The sequence below is a fragment of the Cebus imitator genome, unplaced genomic scaffold (genome assembly GCF_001604975.1).
Source record: "Cebus imitator isolate Cc_AM_T3 unplaced genomic scaffold, Cebus_imitator-1.0 Scaffold10, whole genome shotgun sequence".
In the NCBI taxonomy this organism is placed as follows: domain Eukaryota; kingdom Metazoa; phylum Chordata; class Mammalia; order Primates; family Cebidae; genus Cebus; species Cebus imitator.
Window position 1 is genome coordinate 6,664,074 of NW_016107325.1, and position 16,061 is coordinate 6,680,134.

The following is a 16,061-nucleotide window of genomic DNA, read 5'->3' on the forward strand; positions in this document are numbered from 1 at the left end:
TAATAAAGCTATTGAATTATTCAAACCTGACACTTAGAAAATAATTTTTACCTCAGCCATTCCTGAATAAAAAGCACAAGAGAAAGTATCTTTAGTCTGTAGCCATATTATGTCCATTTTTACCTATTTCTTTCTACATATCTAGGGCTGGCTATACTTTTTCAAACTATGGAATCTAGAAACGGGAATTCAAACATTTCTTATCTAATTCTTCTTTCTTCATGATTATCATTATGCAATAAGTAATTACTATGTAGATATATTCTTTCCTATTTAATATTTGCACAGTTCATTACTACTATAATCAATTTTTCTCAAATTTGTGTTTATTTCATATTAGGAAAAATTTATTTTTATACCTTTTCTTTGGAAATATGAGGGAGAATTATTTCTATATTCATTCATTAGAGTCTTTCAGCCTTAATTTATTTTCTGTTTTAGATTAATCTAGTACTCATTTGTGTAATAATTGTCACAGTGCATCTTCCCACATCCTAATACAGTGATAAGGATTTGGAGAAAAGGTTAACTCAAGCCATGTTTAGACCTAAAAGAAGTTAGGCAGGACATCATTAGCTTTCTGTAGCATTAGGCAATTTACTTAATCACTCTGGACTGGTTTCAGTATGTGGAGAACAAGGCAGCTGAAAAGAAATTTCAGGGTTTCTGCACGTTAGAATCACCCATGGAACTTTAAAAAATACTGATGTCTATGAAACACTCCTAAAATATTCTGATTTATGTTGTCTATGTTGAGGACTCAGATATTAAAGAAAAATTAAAGCATTTCATGTGATTCTATCAACCTTCCAGATAAGAAATATTGACTTAGACATTATCAAAGGTCCTTCTGAACATCTGCCAATCTTCCACATGTATAATTTGGATTGTTCAGTTTTTTCCTACAAAATTTATGTATTTTCTAATTCAATACATATATTCCATAACCGTTTATGTCAGAAATTTGTTAGCATGTTTGGAACAATGTCTGGCACTAATTCAGTGCTAGCAATTATTATGGATGTCATCATTATTAAAGAGTCATCATTACAAACATCTCACCTGCACAAGCATATACAGCATGATCTCCACCCAAGGGATATTTCCGTCTTAGCATCTAGCAGTTAAGCAAGCTGTTCTAAGTAACTTGAATATATTAACCCACCAGCCTACTAGTAGGTATCAATATTAACCCATTTACAGATCAGAAATCCAAGGCACAGAGATGTTTGGTTACCTCTCTGAGGTCACAAAACCAGTAAGCAGCAGAAGTAGAATTTGATCCCAGGCAATTGGATTTAGAGAATGAATCCTACCTTCTTGAACTATAATTATAGCTTGCATTTTTCTCCAATTCTAAGTTCATTTTCTGGCGAGAAGTGATTAAAAATAACTATTTGAGCTCAGTAACTTTCAAGTGATTTCAGTTCATGTCCTCCACAGCATTTTCTAAGCAGATTTTTGCCTTTTTTTTTTTTTTTTTTTTTTTTTTTTTTTTTTTTTTTTTTTTTTTTTTTTTTTTTTTTTTTTTTTTTTTTTTTTTTTTCTAACTCTCCTGGTCTCCTAATGGCAATTATTTGGCGTCTCTGGTGTTGTAGCATCTTGATTATCGTCTGCTAATTTAACAAGTAACTGCTATAGATGTAAATAAGACTGGTTTCAGTGCCTTCTTTTAACTCAGCCATTCTCATATTTTACTATCCCATCCTTTAATCAGCTTTAAATATATTTGACTGAAGCAAGAGGGAAGGATTTCCTAAAAAGAACTAGTGAGGCACTGTAACAAATACCGTTATTAAAAAACTCTAAGCATATTCTGTCCACGGAATTTTCTTCAACTACTAATCCATTAAGTGGACTTTTGCTGTGGAATCATATTTGTCAAGCTTTCTTTGCCTTTACTGGGTCCAAGCATGTAAAGATCATGGTGCCATTATTTCCTAAACATATACTTATAATTTGAATGTGGAACTACATATATCTGTGTAATTTTAGTAGCCTCATCAAGATGCTGAATTCTTAAGAAATCTTCCCAGTTTTGATGCTGGAAAGTACATCAACTCCCTTTGAAGCAATTATATGATTTATAATATTTAATCTGTTCTCCTAAAACATTGTAAAGATATTACATCCCAATATGTAAACACAATTATAGAAATTTGTGGGAGGTGAATATTTAGATTTGAGACTGCAACATACCATGAAACAATTCTCACCCATGCCCCTTCCCACTCGAATTTTCCTCTATGAAGTTAAAAATGGGTGGATGTTTTTATGACTATGTAGTCTATTTAATACATTGTTAACTAATTTATGAAAGATGAAATAAAATGAATTTGGGGATAATACAACTCAATGCTTTCATATTCTAAATTCTGTGATATGAATCTAACGTAGCATCAGGGAACTTAAATAACTTGGCCCAAAGTAAACATACATAGTAAGAAGCCAAGATGGACTCAAATTCATGTGTTCCATTTCTACATTCTTATCACACTTTGTTCCTTCTGTAAGGTCGGCTGCCTCACAGAGGGTTAAAGGGACACATCCATCTCTCTCCCTGCCTGATAATTGCATCATCACCCAAGCTCGTTATCTGGCCTTGCCACACGGCTTCCCGCACTTGCCTCCGCATACCAGACCCAAGCCCACATTCAGCACTAAATTATGCATTTAACCCCCAGCCAGCTGTTAATAAACCCTGCAGGAAAAATTTTTAAAGAAGCCCCATCAGACCCTGCCCTGTAGCAGTCTGCTCTGTATGCCGCTGGAAGGCCCACTTACCTAAGGTCCCACCTGCCTACCCATGACCACTAGCTCCAGGCATTTCCTGCTTCTTACTAACCAATAGGATTGCCTTCACTTTGTTTCCCCAACAGCTAATCAAGACCCACTTGCCCAAAGTCCCTCCCGCCTACCAATAGCAACTAGTTTCAGGCACTTCCTGCTTCCTGACAGCCAATGAAATTGCCTTTGCTTTGTTTCCCCAATGGCCAATCGATCGCCTTCCCTTCCCATAAAGCCCCATGACCAAAACAGCTGGGTGCGACTTCTTTGGCCCCTAATTCTTTGGCCGCTTTCTGGACCACAGAACCTCGCCAGGGAGCTGAATAAATTGGCTTCTCATTTTCTCATACTTGCCTCAGTTTCCTCATTTTACATCAGCAATAAACCTTACACCTTCATTTTTATTAAACTATACGATTGGCTTACCAACACAATTGTATATTTTAATAAAAATGTTTTCTTCCCTTTATAATAATCTTAGCTCTTTAAATATAATGGTGATTTTTTTACCCAGCAGAGTTGAACTCTCAGATAAAAGTAAATCAGGAAGCAAAACTTGCATGTTAAAAATAAAGAATTTTTAAAAACCAGTTTCCCACAAACAGTTAATGTATTAACCAAATGAATGTTATTGTCACATCGACATAGCTAATTTCTTATTCACACTTTTTTTTTTTTTTTTGCAAATGAAATCCTTATCCTTCCTAATTTGCCACACCATACAATGTTCTTGGGGAGACTGACGTGGGTACTCAACTTCATGTTGGGAGAACTGGACTTTTTTTAGCTAGACTTGTCATGGCATCTCTTGTTCTCTTGTGTAAATGGAAGGTGTGTGCAGTCTCCAGGACTACAGCTGCATTGTGTTCTCAGCTGGCCAGGAAGGAAACATGCACCTCTCTTTAGCTGTTCAGCTTGATTATTGAAACACTATGGAAATGTTTATGTGATCACTTCTGTTCCCAGAGTTCATGACTGTCTAAGTTGATGGGTATGCCAAGTTGTCACTAAGCATCCTAAAAGAGGAGCAGGGCCATACAGGGGTACCCACTTACTGTTAAGGACCACTTTATTATAATGATTGCTAAAATGCCGTATATTGATAAAATGACATATTATTGCTGATTCTCTAGTATTTAGAATAGTGCCTTCAATATAGTAAACACTCTTTAATCAACGCTGATTAATATCTCAACACAACTTCATGAAAGGACAGAACAATGTCTGTGTTTTTCTCCTATCTTTTCACCACTAGCATGGCATCTGGCACAAAGATGAGACTCAATAAATTCAAACTGAATGAATGAATGAATGAATGAGTTTTGGGGTACTTCCTGGATACAAACTGAAGTCTAAAATCATTTTCAGAAGCTGTATTCAGGGGCGGAAGCTAGGAGATGGGGTGGGAATCCTAAACTAAAATAAGAGATCCAGTAGAAAATATCTATGGTAAAACAGAAAAAGAATGAAAATACAAGACCATTTTATAGAAGTCTTCATTACTTTGTTACATGCTATTTTAAGCTGTCTAAAAAGCAAATTTGGAAATCTTATGTTCATCATTCATCCATTCTCTAACGCCTGGCAACGCAATCCAATACATTATGTGTTTTCAACACTTATTCCAGACACTTTCAGAAATAAACTCAAATCAGTCTATCAATCAAGTAATCAATGCTTATTAGACACCAACCCTATACCTAATTCTGGTTAGGTTCTGGGATGAAAGAAGTGATTTCTTTCTCAAATCAGTATAATCTAGGGACTTTAAGAAGTATATCTCTGGCTGGGCGAGGTGGCTCATACCTGTAATCCCAGCATTTTGGGAGGCTGAGGCAGGTGGATCACCAGGTCAAGAGATGGAGACCACTCTGGCCAACAAGGTGAAACCCTGTCTCTACTAAAAATACAAAAATTAGCTGGGTATGTGGTGCTCGTGCCTGTAGTATCAGCTACTCAGGAGACTGAGACAGGAGAATCACTTGAACCCAGGAGGAGGAGGTTGCAGTGAGCCAAGATCATACCACTGCACTCCAGCCTGGGAGATACAGCAAGACTCCGTCTCAAAAAGAAAAAAAGTATATCTCAATTGCAACATGGGTAATTTACCCAAGTCTCTCAAACTTAAATTTACAAGGAACTGTAATCAGATGAATAGTAATAAAAGTCAACATCATTATCATATCAAATAGCTCTGATTTATAAGCTTTTTCATAAACACTATTTCTGATTTGATGTTGACTAAAATACTGTGAGAAATTTTATGATGTCCATTTTCACGGGTAAACATAGTATCAGAGAACTTAAATAACTTGGCCCAAAGTATACATATATATTAAGAAGCCAGGATAGACCTCAAATTCATGTGTTCCCCTTCTACATTTTCATCACACTTTGCTGCTATAAGATAAACATTCGTCAATGACCCCCACATCAATATAGATTATTCTCCCAAACGTAATGCTTCCTTCTCATTGTCCACCATAGCTTATTTTTGGAACTGGTAATTCATGTAAAATGATGCATACAAAAATTATTCCAGACTCTCATAGAGATACTACTGTTATAGCTGCTCAGTCTTTCGGGGCCTTTTTTTGAAATGTGAATCAGAGGGAGAATTTGGGTTGCTTTGGCCTTAACTGCTACCAGTACACAAAAGTCCCTTTTACTCTGTATCTTCTTTGTGTCAAATCCCTTACATTACTGCTAGCTGCCTCCAAGCTTGCCAGAATCAAGAACTTGGATAAAATCTAGCTGGCGGAAATTCAATCCAGGCAAGACAAAAGTGATGCTGATAGGCAGAAGTATTTAGAGTAAATAGGGAGAAGTGCTGTTTCGCTGGCAATCGGGACATCATACCCACCAAACATAAACAGCTTTGTGGTGTTACTGGACTCTGTTGCTTCTGGACTTCTAACAGCTACTGTGGCTGGAAATGCCATCTTCCATCTCCAGCTGGCTTGAAGGCTGCATACTTTCTTCCAAATTAAGATTCTGCCACAGTGATGTACACATTTGTCATATCCAGCTGGACTACTATAATGCGTTCTAGCTGGTTCTCAATACACAAAACGACATAAACATTACAGACAACAGTGCAAAGTAATTTACTTGTTGGGAAAACTGGCCATCAAAATTAGATGCATGTTTGGGTCTTTGGACAGGCCCTGTGTCTGTCAAGTCTCCAAAAGACCATTAACTTTATTCACTAAAGACTATCTTGCATCATAGGCTATAGCCAATCAATCAAATGCCCAGAATTTTGTAATGAATATGCAAACAATGGATGAACCACCAAGAGAGAAAAATCATGTGAAAATCATCGTGAGGTGTAGACAAAGCCTTTGACTTTTAGTCATGGCTTTGTCTACATGTCTTTCAAAACAAGACTTTTGACTTACGAGCCTGAGTAAGTCAGATTCAAACAGGTCAGCATTTATACACATCACAGTACATCTTCACTTATCAAAAAACAATTCATATCACATTCAATGTAAAGTCATCAGTAAAATTCGCCCTGCCAAAATGCCACCTTAAGAAAAATCCAGTTTCTTCACTAATATGAAAAACCGAAACTAGCAACACATTCTTCCAATGAATTGCTTCTAAATTTTGATGATTAGAGAACGTTGAAACTTTGATTAAAGAAAGAAAAAAGGTGTGTGTATGTGTGTGTCTGTATCTGAGTGTAATTTACCCATTTAGGCTAACACTAAATGGTACAATGTGTAATGTACGGCAGAGATTGGAAATCCTTTTCTCTAAAGTGCCAGATAATAAATATTTTAGGCTTTAAGGCCACACAATCTCCAATTGCCTTTGGAGCAGAGAAGCAGCCACAAACAATATGTAAACAGACGAGCATGACTGCGTCATATTGACTCTGAACTGTGTCAATAAAACTTTATAAACACTGAAAATTAAAAATTGAAAAATCTAAAGACCATCCTTAGCTTGTGGGCCTGAAAAAAACGGCAGTAGGCTGGATTTAGCTGGTGGGCCCTAGTTTGCTGACCCCTGCTCCATGGAACTACATTAAATAAGAAAAAAATTCAACACTGGCAAGAGCTAAATTCTTAGCTCTTGCCACTGTTCTTTTTGGGAGACTATTATTCAGCTTGGCAGATTATTTAACCTGCCTTAGCTTTCTCATCTGTAAAATGGAGTTAATAACATTAGGAGCTTCAGTGGATTACTCTGAACGGGAACTGTAGTAATACATTTTGAAAATGATACAAATTGCACATAGTAAGTGTTCAATAAATGTTACCCGTTAATATACGATTCTAAAGTTAACTCCTTTTTAGTTCAGTGAAAGAATTAGAGAAGTAGTTATTTTGTGTTTAAATTTTCAAAATTGTCTTAAAGTGCATACATGTTGTCTTCTCAAAGGAACTAACTAGATTTGCTCAAAGATGTCAAGCACATTTGGAATGGGGCAAATGCACAAGGAAGGCTGCTTTGCAAAATATGCCTAAAACGCCAGCTCCATCTGAACCGACACCTACCCGGTTTCTGTCTTCAATTGTCAACAGTTCCTCTTCCATGCATTTATCCAAGACGTCTCTAACTAGAAGCTTGTCCACCAGAGTGGGCTGAAGGAGGTTCAGCAGTTGGAGACATTCATCATGAGCGTTCTCAGATGTTGGAGAGGGCAAGTCAGTGAGCTCGGGGTTCATGTAGCGGGCGGCCAGAGGGCTTCCCGCTCTCCGAAGGGCCTCCACGAATTCCCGAGCCCAGCCATGGTGCCAGACTCCCTTCTCCAAGGTGCACAGCAGCAGTTCAACTGCCTGTATGTTCCCGGAGGTGGCGACCGTCCTCTGAATCTGCTCCTTCACCTCTGCAGGCAGAAAGGTCAGGTAGTCCAGCACAGGCTCCACCTGGATGTACCTTTTCACCCGGGCCCTAAAGCACGAGATGAGATAGCGGAAACTCTCGTCTGTGGAATACCCATTCGACATCCTTCCTTCTCAGAGAAGGGAGAGGGTCCTCCCAAGCAGAGGGTGCTTTTCTCTGCGGGACAGGTGAATTGTGCGTGCGGCTGTCCGCTGCCCACTAGTGGAGCAGGGTCTGCCGCCCTGTGCCTGACAGCGAGGTTGCTTGCAGGGCCCTCCGGCCGGCGCGCCGGGCCGCGGTCGCACCTGGGCAGGTGGGCAGGTGGTGGGCAGCGGGGCGGCGCGCGGGGCCTTGGCAGGCAGGTGCGGCCGGCGGACGTGGACTTTGGACTCCGCGGTGTGCGCCTCGGTGCCGGACACACGGCGGATCCCGCTGCACGCTCGGGTGGGAGCTTCGAGTCCAGCTTTCTGTCCGGCAGTTCTTATGAGTTTGCCTGACTTTGGTTTCTGTTTCGATTCTCTTCGCAGGACTTTGCAAACGTAGTCTGCCGGGCGGGGAGGGAGTTTCCTCGGGGAGGGAGTTTCCTCGGGGAGGAACCACCTTTTGGTCGGGGCGGGCGAGAGACACCTCTGGTCAAGGACACCGCGGGAAACAGAAAAGGAAAGCGAATTCTGTCTGGCACCAAGACCAACGCACTTGCAAAGCTCCTTCTGCGGGTATTTTGTCTTCCCAGCGGGGTTCTGCCTTAACAATGAGGTCCTTTGTAGGCCAAAATGTGTAGGGCATAAAAGCGTGTGATTTGGGACTTTCCAATGGGGAAGTGAACAGAAACTGCCACAGACCGGGACGTGAACAGGGAGTTAACCCTCGGCTGGTGAATGCACACAGGCCTGCCTGAGGGTGGTGAGATGAGACGACGAGGGACGGGTGAGAGACGAAGGACAGAAGACATCTTTCCAGAGATGTGGAAAAGCCAGGAGGAAGCCACCTCTGTGCCATTCCTAAAATAAACCTGACCTGTCCCAGGTTCCCAAACACTAACTGATTCCCCTGGGAATTTGGAGGTGGGTACAAAAAAGTGAGTCACAATAAACAGTTAACTTTACTGCCTCATATTTAGATTGCTAGTATTTATGCAGCTTTGACCAGGACCTGGTAACAGATGTGGATGGACTTGAACCACTAACTCAGCTTAGAAGGAAGCCAAGACAGAAAGTTCCCTATATTCTTTAATATACAACTTTCCTTTAATAAAACAAAACAAAAAAATCCCCCAACAACTTATTTTTGATATAGCTGCCATTCTTTTCTTGGATTCAATACAGCAAGTTTTGGCTGGAGCAGCTAGGAACTTAATTAGCAACTAATGTACCAACTTGTAGTAAACATCAACATTTGTCTATGTCATAAGAGAAAAAAAACATATTCACACTGAAAAATGGCAGCTTCATTTCAGTACAGAAGCCACGTAAATGTAAGTCCTTAAGGTTACTACTCACTCAGGAGGCATTCTGTAGCCCCGGGTGACTGTGGGTGGTAGGCACCTACGCATCATAACTAAAGCCTCATGGTCCACAACTGTATAAAGGATGGAGACATCATTTAAGTCATCAAAGAAACATATTTAGGAAAAATAATCTGTTAGCAAAGTACCTTCAGTAAAGTCTATGTGGGCCAGGAAAACCTGGTGTTGCTTTGAACTGGATGATAGAAGTACATAGTCTTGGTGTTACTAGGGGTATACAAAATATCCAAATGAGCACTTTACGGTAAGGTTTCTTATTTTATTCTCTATCTTATGTAGGAAGCCTTTTTCTACCCCTGTACCAGTGTAAGCTGCTTGAAGAAGGGATATATTTACACAGTAACCAATACAATACTCACAATTAGTGGGCCCTTGATGATATCTCTCCCAGGAGTTGTATTTGAGTTGATCCTAGTGGCTAACATAATGTCAAATACATTGAAAGTTGAAGTAAATGAAACCTTTGCCTTGCAGATTGACTTGATTTATACTGTTCCTTGTTTCTTCACAGAACCCTCTCCTTTTTCACTTAATTTTGGCAGTTGACCTTGTACTCAGATAGAAGATAATTCAATTAGATGTTTCTATAAAAGTACTCACATTATTCATTTTTAGTATCGGGTCTATGAAAATACCTTTTAGAGCTATTGCAAGAACATACTCCTATCTTCCAGTTGCCAGTGGTTTTATTCAACATGTTAAAGTACAAACCAACCAACCACAACACATCCTTTCCTGGCACATGGGGGAATGAGAAGGGGTTACTGATTTGGTGTTTGACCTTTTCTCAAATACCAAACATTTAAGCCAAAGATGTTTAAAAATTTGGCATTCAAATTATATCATCCAGTCATTTAAAATATGTTTATTAAGTATCTATTACATGACCAGCACTGTTCTACGTGCAGTTAATAAAATTAACCAAGTGCCTACTTTTATGGAGTTCACATTCTAATGGGAGTGGGAAGATAAATGCTAAGCAATGGCTAAAATATATGCAGTGTGTCAGGTGAGGATAAATGCCATGCAGACCATAGTAAATCTAGGTAATAATGTATATTACAGTTTCACTGGGTGATTTCCCAAATAGTCATCCTCATCTAACCCTTTTAGCATCACATAATATCCAATAATAACAATTCATATTTTCTCACATGTAGGAGTTACTGGATGAGGTCTGAGTAGTGAGGATTAGGCGTGGGTGAGAGGGATTTCTTTTTTAGGAATCTTCCATAATCTTGATAGGACCCTTTCTGGACAAGAGGTTAAGGAAACAAAAGCCGAGACAAGATCTCTCAGGATATATCCTTTTTTCATCTATATTTTTTGCATCATGATTCAGTTTATTTTCTGTTTTTCACTTGAGTGATTAATTGTTTTCTTCTGTCAAATTTCTTCTAATAGGTTTCAATGCTTCTTCGTCACCAGTTCTCAAATGTAAGTTTTTTTCCCTTTCTCCTTTGAGGTAGGAGATCCTGCTGAACTAGGTATTTTCCCATTGTTATGCAATTTTTCATTTGAGTTTTTAAGAAGTAGTGATACTCATAGCTGTCACTACAATTTTATGGCCATGCATAACAGTAATGTCTTTTTCAAAGAAAATGAAAATAATTTTAGTTTAGTGAGAAACCCTGGAATTGTTATTCTGTTCCTTTACTTGTTTGCTCATTTGTATGAATAATGAGCCTGCTCCGTGTAATTTAAAGTGTAAGATGCTCTTAACCTGGCAGTATGGGGTGTGGTTAAGCACAGAGACTCTGAGTTCATGGTGTCTGGATTCACACTCAATACTATTTCTTAATTGTTGTGCTTAGAAAAATCACCTCAAATACATCAGTTGTAAAATGGAAAGATTCTGGTACCATGTCATAAGGTTGTTCTAAGGATAGACTGTGACACACTAGCACCAGCCTGACATGTTTATGTGCCCAATATGTGACTGCAGCTCACTATGCTTATGTAAAAAATAAAGAAGAGATGGTGCCAGTCTTCAAAGAATGCACAATTTAGAAAGAAAATAATTTAGTTACCTAATATATAAACGCTATATAATAGCTAGCCATTTAACTGAGACTAAGCAGGATGACGGCCTTTGTGTAAGAAACTGATAGGCTGATTTAGCAGGGAAGTTTATTAAAAGGATACTGTCATAGCTTTTTATTTGAAAAATAGCAGTAAGCCTAAAACAAAAAAAGTCTGGCTAACTTCATTAAATCTTGATAATAATTTCCTAATCACTTTCACCAATTCAACTAAAATTCTGGTTTTAGGTATTCATGTATAAAAACTTTGCTGCATAGCAGTTTTGGCAAAAAATAAAAGTCACGTATTAATAGATAATTTTCTGAAATATGCATTTTCAAGTGCTCCTTCCATAGCTTAAAATCTTTTCAAAACAAGTTGCTTGCAAATGTTTTTGTTAAAACAGTACTTTTACCTCAAAGGCTAGATTGTAATTGTTTTATTTTAAAATAAATGCTTAAGAACTTGCCAAGATTCCCCTTCATTTGCCTTAAGTCCTGTAGGGAGAAGGGGACCTGGACCTTACCAGGCCCAAATTCACTGGGCATCTGTTGGAGGAGCAAGAGTAACACTGGGGTTTGTTTAGGGTGAGGATTTCTAGGAGGGGGCAAGTGAGTGGCTGAAGCTGGATAAGGAGGTCAGGGTGGACCTGGAGGAGCAGGTCTTGCAGAAGTTGGCTCCTTTGCTGGGGGTGCTCCCTGAGACAGCAAACAGGAGGGCTAGATCAAGACTACCTTGTTGGCAAAGGTCTGGATTGCCTTACAAGGCATAGAAACCTTGCACATATGGGCCTCAGACCATCTGTCCTCAAGTCTGCAGAAAAGATCCAATTGCCTATGGTATTCAAATGAATGGTCCTCTCCTGAGGCCAAGCCACTCCTTCATGTAAACATAATTTGGCCAAACCTTTGTGCAGAGAGCTATGAGGTATTTTTCCTCCAGATTCTGAGGGTCAACGTAGTCCCAGTGGTTCAGGATATACTCCAGAGGAGTATAAGCTGTGGGTGTTAAAGAGAACTGGCTGTCCATTCGGAAAGACAGGGAATAGAGGCATCCCTCATTTCCTTTCCTTTTTTCTTTTTTTCTTTTTCTTTTTTCCCCAAGATGGAGTCTTGCTCTGTTGCCCAGGCTGGAGTGTAGTGTGTGGCATGATCTCTGCCTCTGTAGTCTCTGCCTCCTAGGTTCCAGTGATTCTCCTGTCTCAGCCTCCAGAGTAGCTGGGATTATAGGCAAACCCCACCATGCCTAGCTAATTTATTGTATTTTCACCATGTTGGCCAGGCTGGTCTCAAACTCCTGACCTCAGGCGATCCTCCTGCCTCAGCCTCCTAAAGTGCTGGGATTACAGGTGTGAGCCACCGTGTCTGGCCTTCCCTTCCTCCTTTCGGTGAAAAATTCAGGGTATGATGGAGAGAGAAAGTAAGCATCCTCCCTTCACTCTCTGCCCCTTATCCCTGAGCCCAGAGATCTTGGCAGGTGCCAGCCATAGGTACCAATTAGGTATGTACCATGAGGCAGGGAAAAACTGGAGAATAGGAATTAACTACCCTCACCTATGCTTCCCTTTCTCCCTGCTGTTGGCAAACTTTGAGTTCCTTGGGCCTGTTTATTCCATGACACACGGCCTCCTTCTGTGGGGTCGGTTTTAATTTTTAAAAATTAAAACAGCTGGGTGTGGGCATGCACCTGTAATCCCAGCTACTTGGGAGGCTGAGGTGGAGAATCGCTTGAACCCAGAAGGCGGAAGTTGGAGTGAGCTGAGATTGTGCCAATGCACTCCAGCCTGGGTGACAGAACAAGACCCTCTCTCAAAAGAAAAGAAAAAAGAAAAGAAAATAGAGCCTCTTACCCATAGGAAAGAGAGAGAGCTGGCAGGGTTTCGAAAGAAAGACCTGACGGTTTTGCATTCACTCACACTCACATTCTGAGAACTTGGGTGAGCCCCCAGTTGAAATAGGAAAAGTGGCCTGGCTGCTCAAACCTCTAGGGGAGCATACAGACCGGCAGGCTGTGGGGGTCCGACACCATGGTGGTGTCTAGAGGTACAGTAAATATTTACAGCTCCTGAAGCCTTGGTGGGAGTGTGTTACAGGGCACTCTTTTAGTTTTGCTATCTATAGGTGGCTTGTGTTTGTTAACCAGATCAATTAAACCCTCTACCTTGTTGCAAGGACACAGGGCTTTCTGTATCCTGGGTTCTTGCCTTGGTGTACTGGAAGAATCAGATCACACCTGGTCTTGGAGCATGAGTGCAAGGTTTTATTGAGTGGAGGTAGCTTGGGGGAAGTCAGAGGGGATTGAGTGGGAAGTTTTCCTCTGGAGTTGGGCCTCTCAGTGGCCTGGGCTCACCACTGACTGCCCCAGCCAAACTCTGCATCATTCTGCTTCTGCGGGTCAGTGGCCTGACAGCCTGCTGGTGCCTGTCAGTGCTTCCCTCTTCACAGCCAGCCGCTGATGTGTTCTTTGGCTGATGCGCTCCTGTCAATGTCCAGCTGCTTCTGTATCTGCCTGCTAGGGTCTGAGGGTTTTTTTCAATAGGTATAGGATGGGGGCATGTCAGGCCAGGGTGGTCTTGGGAAATGCAACATTTGGGCAGGAAACGACTTTCCTGACCTAGGGATGGAGCCCTAGCTAGGGATCATGCTCTCCTCTACCCAGCACTTCCCTTCCTCGCTTCCGCATCATTTAAAGGGACCACATCTTCCCTTCCCAGCACTTCTGTATCCGTATTATAATTGACAAAGTCTTAAAGTAGGAGTAGGAAGGCAATAGAATTAATTACTGAAATATTAAGATAAATTGAACCAAACTTTTGAACTGCTAAATCACGAAGGGTTAAACTAAGATTTTAAACAATAAGCATTATCAACTTTTTTATTATCAATGCACTGAATTATATAAATCACATTTTAAAATCTTAATTAGTTCATTTGATTCCTTACTTTTTAGTTTTTGTTGTGTTTTATGATATATTATTATAGTTGTAGATGTGAAGATTTTCTAAATGAATACAAGCATATTTATTGGGGTCCATGGTTAAATATATTTAATGATAGGAATCAAAACTTTATTTTATTATAATTATTGCTATTTTAACTTTTAAATTCAGGGTCTTTGTTGTACAGATTATTTCATCACCCAGGTATTAAACCTAGTACCCATTAGGTATTTTTCATGATCTTTTCCCTTCTTGCACCCTCCCCTCTCCAATAATCCTCAGTGTGTGTTGTTCCCCCATATGTTCTCATCAAATAGCTCCCACTTATAAGTGAGAACATGCAGTATTTGGTTTTTTTGTTCCTGTGTTAGTTTGCTAAGAATAATGGCCTCTAGCTCCATCCATGTCCCCGAAAAGGACATGTTGTCATTTTTTTTTATAGCTGCATAGTTTTCCATGCTATATATGTATCACGTTTTCTTTATCCAGTCTACCACCGATGAGCATTTAGGTTGATTCTATGTCTTTGCTATTGTGAATAGTGCTGCAATGAATGCACGCACACAGGTGTCTTTATAATAGAACAATTTGTATTCCCTTGTATATATACCCAGCGGTGTGATTGCTGGGTCAAATGGTATTTCTGTCTTTAGGTCTTTCAGGAATAACCATGCTGTTTTCTACAATGGCTGAACTAATTCACACTCCCACCAACAGTGTGTAAGCGTTCCTTTTTCTCTGTAACCTTACCAGTAACTGTTACTTTTTGACTTTTTAGTAATAGCCAGTAATTTTGATTTTTAATAGTCAGGCAATGCTACAGTAGGTCAAACCATTTTATTTGGATATTAAAATAAAAGAATGAGCCAAAGAATGCTAGAAAACTTGCTTTCCAGTTGTTTTATGTACCCAAACACACACTGCTCTTGAAGACTATCTTCAATAGGAAATACTGACATGGCCCATTCAGTCTCATTTTGTGTTGGCAAAGTGAGCCAGGTGAACACTTAGGAAGTTGCTCTTAACCTATCTCCAGATTAGACTCACATGGAAACCTGTATAAAATTATCCATTGCCTCACAATCTCCATGATTGGAACTTTAGTGCCAGTTATTTTTCTTTTCAAACCCACTTGTAATTTCATTCTTCAGTCAGAGGTGAGAACTAGGGATGAGGGCCTCTGTTAGCCTAGGGCCAACTGAAGATATCATCAATTCTCATTTTTGGTTATAGTTAAATTCTATAAAGTCACTATAAGCGCTGAATTAGTAAATAGTGAGCCATTGCTTTTAGAGAAAATGCAGGGTTAGGTTCCTATGAGCCCCAGTCACATTTTTGTCAACTAGTCAATATATAACTTTGTTTTGTGTGTATTTCTGTTTAAAGACATTTTATTTAGCATTGTTGATTCATTAACACTGAATTCACATCCAATCGCACTATGAATCATACCTGAACAAAGCTTACCTAACATACTTATTTTCTTTTGTGCTCAGGAATGTTTGAATGCACTTTAGCACTGTGCTTGGAAGCCATTTTAAACAGTGAAATCACTAGCAAAGATGGGATTTCATAAAAATGTGAAATATGTGGCACTAAATATTCACTTATTTATAGTATGAGAGATGAAACAAGAAGGCAGAGCACTGCCTTGTTTGACCTCAGTTAGGAATCTGTGCGTCAGGTGATTCAAATGTTTCACTGCCCTGCACGTTTGCAAATGACTGTGAAAGTGCCACAAGTATTGATTACTTGGGGGTTACAAATAAATATTAGCAAGTTGCTGAAGTCACACATATGAAACTCATGAATAGTGAGTATCAACTATTTTATGGTTTCAAGTATTGTGTCCCTGCCAAAATGTATGTTGAAATATCATCCCCAATGCAACAGTGTTAAGAGGTACGGCCTTTAGGAGGTGATTAGACCATGAGGGCTCTGGCCTATTGGGTA

The 16,061-nt window shown here is 39.7% G+C and overlaps 1 protein-coding gene across 1 annotated transcript in view; it reads right to left on the reverse strand.

The window, feature by feature from the left end:
- IFIH1 (interferon induced with helicase C domain 1) overlaps positions 1 to 8,188 on the reverse strand; it is a 52,791-nt gene extending 44,603 nt beyond the window's left edge. The window contains exon 1 of the mRNA XM_017548002.2: positions 7,296 to 8,188. Coding sequence (XP_017403491.1) covers positions 7,296 to 7,748 — 453 coding nt within the window. The 5' untranslated portion in view covers positions 7,749 to 8,188. The remainder of the gene's footprint in view (positions 1 to 7,295) is intronic.
- Positions 8,189 to 16,061: the final 7,873 nt, after the last annotated feature.